The following is a 7512-nucleotide window of genomic DNA, read 5'->3' as shown; positions in this document are numbered from 1 at the left end:
ATTTTAACATTTTGACTTTAATAAAACCAGCTTTTATAGTTTACCTTTTTTTTCAGTGCACTTGGGTCAAGAAATATAAGAAAAATATATCTCACCAACTTTTAGTTAGACTGGAACGTTGCCAAAATTGATTATTGCTCATATTTCAAGTGGCCTGAAACATGAGTAATACAAATGCATCGGCTGTTTAGTTTTAAACCACAAACTCGCCAAACATTTTGGACATCGACACTTAATGTCTTGAGTTCTACTGCAAAAGGATTGTCATAACGCTTTATAGAGAAAAGATGTCTCATTAATTTGGAAACAGTTTCACTTTTCGGGTGAGCATTCAGAAATCGGACAGACACATTAAAGAGGGTTTTATAATGACAAGTCTTTATTGGTCATGTGCCATACAGCTGTAAGATAATGACTAAATAGAAATTACATCAACTACATTCAGCTCCTAAAGTTTTCAGTCATCCAGTACACAGTGGCCCCTACACACTAGATAGCAAACAAAGTCACATTCTTAGCAGAAATAACAGCCAGATTCAGAAAGCTGCTGGTGGCTTAAGGCATTTTTATTTATTTTTTTTACCTAGAGCATTCATACATAAACAGTAGCATGTTTTAGATAAATTGTATTGTATTGGTGTAAAAGCGGGTTGCCTTTTTATGGAGGGATGTTGATTGCACATGCATTACGGTTTGGCAGTGCAGGTTTGAAATTCTCCTTCTTCAAACTGCATTGTGTCACTATGCTTTCTGCAATCATCTTTAGCTCTTGCAAAACCGGCAGAGCAATCCCAAAATGTTCTGATTTACCAAGATAAAAGGCCTAAGGAGCATCTGTGAGGATGTAAAGACAAAATTCCAGATTTGCCTGACATTCCCTTGCAGCTTAGCATGCCGATGTCACAGTGTTCATCAGAAAAATGAATTCTGATTTAGTTCTCATCATACAGTTCTTAAAGTCAATCAAGCCCAACTTTATCCATCTGTTCAAACTGTCTATAGAAAGAGTGCAGCAAGTCAGGCATAGCAAAGCCATGACAAAGAGGCAAGTGGTATCAAAACCTGGCAGTGTAGCAGAAGTGGTATGAAGATATTTAACTAGCGTTACCTTTTAATATAGGTTTATCAAAGGGATTCATTGTTGACCCATGGTTAACGGAGGTTCAATGTGACAGTGACTTCTTTGTATGAGAGTACACTAGATTCAAGTATGATATAGGTGTTTGAGATGCATTGTGAAAAGTTGTGCTAGTGACTGCGTTTCCACACTGTAAATGTGCTTCAGGCATCCATGAATATACAAGTAAAATGTTGAAATAGTAATGCCTTTTCTAACTTCTAAGTACATACTTTTACCTTTCTTAACAAATTCAATATATTTGTATTAACAGTAACCGCCCAAACACAACCAATTCTGGACTCAGAAGCAGCAAGGCAAACTGAATTAAAGCTGTTTCAAACAAGCCTTTTCTTTCTATTTCGTGTTTCTTACTCCCACTATTAACCATGTTTTCACAATATCCTCCCAAGCATCCCATATTCCTTCATTCTGACAGTTTATATGGATGAGATGCTGTTTACATACATTTAAGTGCCCTGACTTGATTGGCTTTAAAGTATTTGTCAGAAATGGTATTCATCACAAGCGTTTAGCAGCATGTGAAAGGCTTCAGCAGTACTGTGTAACATTTAGCTCTCAGTCTTGCCCATTGGCTGGTGAACTAATGCAGCCTTAAGTACTGAGAGGAATGGCAGGCACGCCGCTATGAAAGTATCTATTGGACCCACATACAGTCACCATGCAAACAGCAGAAACACCTCATGCAGTGAGGACTTGCTATTAGGCTCAAATCCTTGTTGCTTTTAAAGGGCAAGTGGGTAGAATATGTTTTTGAAAATGGAATCAAGAGCAGTCTTGGAGAGGAATGTGGCTGGGTGGTGTGTTTTTGAAACTATGCATGTTAGTTTCAGATCTTTATTTATTTGTTTTTGCCAAGAATGCATTATGAGCATGCCAAGAAGTTAACTGGAGATACAATTCTGATGCAATGGTACTCCCATATGCCATTTTTACTAGTGCTGGCATGGTTCAAATACAACAATAACTGGTTTTCTTCACAGCTTATATTGTAAAACAGAAAATATTATTGCAAGTCAAGTTTTATGCTGGCTTTGCACTGCAGCACAACAAGCTACCTTCACCAAAGCTTAACACAGAGACATTTTCTTAACGCAATGTGCTGAGAGAAGCCTGTTTAAGTGCAGTTTAGTGACAATAAGACTCACTGGAGACAGAGAATATATGCATCAAAGAGTGTGTATTGAGTAGTGAGTATGCTAGATTCCTCTCTAAGACCCCCTGTGTGGAGGGGAGATTCTTGGGAAAATGGAAAAGAGGGTAATGGAGAAGGCAGAGGGAGGAGAGGAAGAAAGAAAGAGGGTTGAGATGTTTAGTTTTTCTGGTTGGTGGGGTTCACGTCTCCAGAGTCGATCTTGTCACTCTTCTTGGAGTCGTCAGACTGGGAGGAGCCTTTGCCGGGTTTGCTGCTCTGCTGATGTTTGTCATCATCATCCTTGACCTCCTTCTTTCCGCTAACGCTAGAGCTGCTGTACATACGGGACTGGTAGCTGTAGCTGGACCCTGAGGTGGGGGTGGGGTAGGTGATCCCGGTGCTGATACGTGTCTCCTCCCCTTCCAACAGTTTCCTGAGATGGATAATAAATCAAAGCGTGAACAAAGAGAAGGTGGCGAGGCAGGGTGTGGTGGAAAAGGTGAAGAGAGAAGATATCAGTGCAATACATTTATGTATCATATCAGCTAATCCTGTTAAAGCAACTCTCATGATTTTCATTTAGAATGGACAGAATGCACTTGTGTCAGAATCACTTGCATTCACATATCAATAAAAAACACTTTTTATTACCTGTAAGCAGCGATTTCTATGTCAAGCGCCATCTTGACATTCAGCAGGTCTTGGTACTCCCTAAGGTGACGGGCCATCTCACTCTTAGTGGTCCTCAGCTCATTATCCAGCTGGCCAATAGTGTCCTGAGTGATGTTACATGATATAGTTATAATAATTATAAAGAAAAACTTCTGCATTCTTTAAGTGAACAATTCTTACAATAACATTTTTGTGTGTGTGTGTGTGTGTGTGTGTGTGTGTGTGAACTAAAAATCTAGTAATCCTTAAAAATTTAAAGAATCATTTTCCCACTATTAAGAACCTTTTGTGGAATGGAAAGTTTCCATGGAAGGTTCTTCATGAAACCATTGATGCCGATAAAGAACCTTTATTTTTTTAAACCTTTTGAAGAAAGAAAGAAAGAAAGAAAGAAAAACTTTGCAGTAGGCAACTTTAACCTAAATTCTTGTGAGAAAAAAAAGACTAGATTTTATTTTATGGGCTAAAGCACTTACATTCGTTATTTATTATTTAGTGACACTTTGCCATTATTATTTGATGGTATCTAATTTATTGAAAGGTCTGGAAAAACGTATTAATAAAATATCCAATATGGACTCTTCATTTAGCCGAGCTGACTGAAGTAATTCTAGCACCATGGACAGAGAAGCAGTAACATTCACAGTCACTTGTTGTGGTGACGCCCATTTCACGGAGCTCTTTTGTCTGCTGTCTGGTTAACAGAAGCACACGTTTTTAAAACGACTTTTTCTATTTTTAAACAAAACATATAGCAACTGGTTGTTTTAAGAAAAATTGAATATTATCAATGTTTGTGATCATTTTGAAGAAGTGAAACTCTTTACAGATACCCATACTTTGTAACTCAGTTGCACCCGTGTGTAAGATAAAATTAAGGAAACCAACCTGGTAGCCCATGACCTCTGCATTGTGCGTGTCCTCCATCTCATGAATCTGCCTTTCCAGCGATTCGTTGGTGCTCCTTAGGCTCTCGATCTCGATGGTCTTGGACTGAAGCTGCCTCCTGAACTCATTGAGCTCTTCCCTGCTAGCGCGAATGACCTCGTTGCTCTTGTTTGCCTGTTCGCTGAGATCGGTGAACTTGGACTTGTACCACTCTTCAGCGGAATGCAAGTTCTTATTCGCCATAGCCTCGTACTGGCCGCGAATCTCCTTGAGGGCGGAGGTGAGGTCGGGTTTGGCCACTTCCATCTCCACGGACACCTGGGCAGCCTGGATCATGTTCATGAGCTCAATCACCTCCTCCTCGTGCACCTTTCTTATAAAGTTGATCTCGTCCAGAAGGGCTTCGACCTTCTTCTCCAGGTCTAGGCGCACCATGGTGGCGTTGTCCACGTCCTTCTTGAAAGCTTTAAGCGTTTGCTCAGCCTCCTCGCGCATTCTCATCTCCTCCTCGAACTTCTCCTGGAGTTTCTGGAGGTCTTCCTCAATGTTGTCGCGCTCGAACATCATCTGGTTCTTCTCCGCGTTAAGTTCCTCGAGCTGGGAGCGCAGTTCTCGGATCTCTTGCTGGTAGAGTTCGGCCAGACGGGACGGTTCTGTCTGGCGCTGGCGCAGGGTCACGAGTTCGGCTTCCAGCACTTTGTTGTGCTGCTCCAAATTGCGAACTTTGTCGATGAACATCGCGAAACGGTCATTGAGCCCTTGCATCTGCTCCTTCTCGTTGGTGCGGATGATTTTGAACTCATTATTAAGCGCTGTGCTCTGGGTGAAGTCGAAGCTTTCCAGAGTCAAAGATGAAGATGGGAATGCAGATCGGGTGCCGCGCTTGTAGGAGCTTGGGATGCTGGAGCGGGTCGTGGACTGGGACTTAAAGCCGCTCCGAGAGCTGCTCAGCCGGGGTGGAGAGGCTGAATAGCGGGTGGAGTCCCCGAAGATCTTCCGGTAGGAAGAGGCAGAGTAGATGTCGGATCCGTAGCTCATCTTGGCGTTTTGAAGACAAGGAGCAGAACCCAGGCGGCTTCTCCTTTTATAGCAGGACTGTCCCAATCAATAATTTACCCGTGCTGCTCCTTGCATTCAAGCTTCCTTACTGGGGATATTTCAGATGGACAGACACTGAACAAAAAAACGACTAATAAGCTGATCTGTAGGTTATTTTTAACTTTTAAAGGCATAAAGAGTGCTTTTTGCCCGCGGAAGCCCGCAGGTTGGCAGCAGCGAGCGGATGGAACTGTCCTTTTTGGCGCAGTGCTGATGTCAGCAAAATATCATATCGGTTATTATTTACTCACACTTACACGATCACGTCACATCTGCTTGTAATATTATTTATTTATTTATTTATTTATTTTTATCACCTACTTGTATTTTTACTATTATTATTATTGCTACAGTATTTAGAATATTAAAAAAAAAAAAAAAACTGGCGACTGTTAAAAAAAGGTAGGCTATGGTGTTACAAGCATTAAGTATGGCAGTTATGTTTCACAATTCTGCACATGTAGTAAATAAGTTAGATTATTCAGTTATGTTAAATTTGCTGTTAAGATCTGTTCATAAAATCTGGTTGTGTGAAATGCCAAATAGCCGAGGTGACGAGTTCATTGAGTTCAACTGCGGTGGGTGGTGCAGGGAATTCGGGGAACGCTCCTTTTTCTGTATAAATGTATAAAGTAATGATTTGTAGCTATGATTTTTCGTTTACGGTGGAATTGTTCTTTTTTTACTTAGCCTATTTACTACCAAATTATTAACATGTGTACAGTGTAGATTATAGTAATAATAGCTTACTTTTGTCTGTTTGAGAATTATTAATGTAAAAGGAACGTAGCGTCTAAACTAACTTGCCTTAGGCTAGATTCTCACATATCAAACACAAATATCAAACAGTCTAGCGTAGATTTATTTTTCTATAATCAGTGAACGCAATACAGCCATAATAATATGTTAACTTTGAGACTATAAAAAGCCTGTCAGATAGGGCTACACACTAGAAATATGTCTAGGAGACAGTAGTTATACAGTGCTGCCATCTGTTGGGCGCTTTGAGATAAGAACAGATTGCAGGCAAACAAAGACAGGTTTACTTTAGCCCAATTTCCATGTCCTGTGTGGCCTTCAGATTCAACTGTAACTGACGATTGAGAAACATTATCTACAGTGTGTTATCAAGAGGTATATTGAAGGTACAGTATGGCATGGAACACTAGAACAGAGTTTGCTACCAATACAGATGTTCTCAGTGTGCAATATGACTGAATACTGACTTCTCAGAGGAAGTGTGAGTTACGGTAATTTGACGGTCTTCACTCAGGCATCTCTGATCAATTTAGATTCACAGTCATTGATTGTTTCTTCTCCTTTACACTGTCTGGTTCAATGTTCACAAACTGCAAATGGTTTCTCTCTCTAATTCTCTTTCTATCACACACACATATACACACAGAGAGACACACATGCTTTGAAAATTTGAGAAAAAGGGCTTAAGCTTTTAACGAGAATTCCTTATATTTGGTTATCCATTTCAGAAACTCCAAACAAGTTCCAAAGAATCTACATTTATAGAATCTAGAAATCTGTAGCTGTACCAATGATTCATTGACAAGTCATAAATAAAACAGAGAAGTGAAGCAAGAAAGTTTGATTTAGCATTATGAAAGGCAATTACTGTGAATAAAAGTTTTATGTATAAAACTTGTAGTGAAAATTAACTGAAAATGATTTTGTGTTTTGCAATAATATAATCAAAAATATGCTGAAATCATAGAAAAGAGTGCATTTTTGAAGGTCTTAAATTAGTACTTAGAGTTTTGAAAATGTACCACTTGCTTGTGGAAAAAGGTCCATGAAAAAGCTGTGTTATTACATGTTTTTTTTTTTTTTTTCAACTTACACAAAATCTTTACTTGCCACACAATTTCTGAAAGCTGACACAAACACCGGTACCACACACCAAATCTGCAAACCCATAAACTGATTCTTGGCCTTTCAACTCAGTTTTTAATTTCATAAAATAGACAATTTGCAAAACACAACACAATCCTCTGTAACACACACAAATCTAACAGGAATTAATATTATGGCAAAGGTGTTTGCAAACGTTTGCTTTTGAGATGTGTTTGGGATATTTTGAATGAAGTGCTTCATTTATTTAATAAATATTAAAAACTACATTTTGTTTCTATAATGAAAATATTTAGATTCTATCATGTTTATTATGTTTATTTCTAAATATTATAGAGTTGTGCTGTTAGATGTATTATTTAATTAAACAATTGTGTTAATTTATTTCAATAATATTTGTATTTATTTTCAAATGTAATATTATTGTTATACTTAGATTTTTATTTTCTTTCTTTTTTACACGTTTTTTCTCTAAACTTTTCCTTATATATTAAATAGGCTACACTGATCAAAATGCTGGAACATTTTTGTTTGTTCATTTTAGCTGTTGCATAAACTAATGTTAACAAAAACTGTGATGTCAAAGTACAGTTATGGTTAACAATCTGGCACAAAAAAAAAAAAAAAATCCTGTAAACAATGAGCCGTCAGTAGACCAATCATCTTCAAGAGGCTGAGGCGGTCCCGCCCATAGACTGTAGGTCCCGCCTTCACATTT

At 38.6% G+C, this 7512-nt stretch overlaps 1 protein-coding gene across 1 annotated transcript; it reads right to left on the bottom strand.

Annotated features, from left to right (window-relative positions):
- Positions 1 to 356: 356 nt before the first annotated feature.
- On the bottom strand, positions 357 to 5107 carry inab (internexin neuronal intermediate filament protein, alpha b). The gene is made up of 3 exons (XM_052544892.1): positions 3834 to 5107; positions 2925 to 3049; positions 357 to 2706 (listed from the first exon to the last, which is right to left on the bottom strand). The coding sequence occupies exons 1-3, from the start codon at positions 4869 to 4871 to the stop codon at positions 2451 to 2453; spliced, it is 1419 nt and encodes a 472-aa protein (XP_052400852.1). The 5' UTR covers positions 4872 to 5107; the 3' UTR covers positions 357 to 2450.
- Positions 5108 to 7512: the final 2405 nt, after the last annotated feature.

The sequence above is a fragment of the Carassius gibelio genome, chromosome B1 (genome assembly GCF_023724105.1).
Source record: "Carassius gibelio isolate Cgi1373 ecotype wild population from Czech Republic chromosome B1, carGib1.2-hapl.c, whole genome shotgun sequence".
Lineage (NCBI taxonomy): Eukaryota > Metazoa > Chordata > Actinopteri > Cypriniformes > Cyprinidae > Carassius > Carassius gibelio.
The sequence above is the reverse complement of the archived record's forward strand: the minus strand, read 5'-3'. Positions and strand labels throughout refer to the sequence as shown.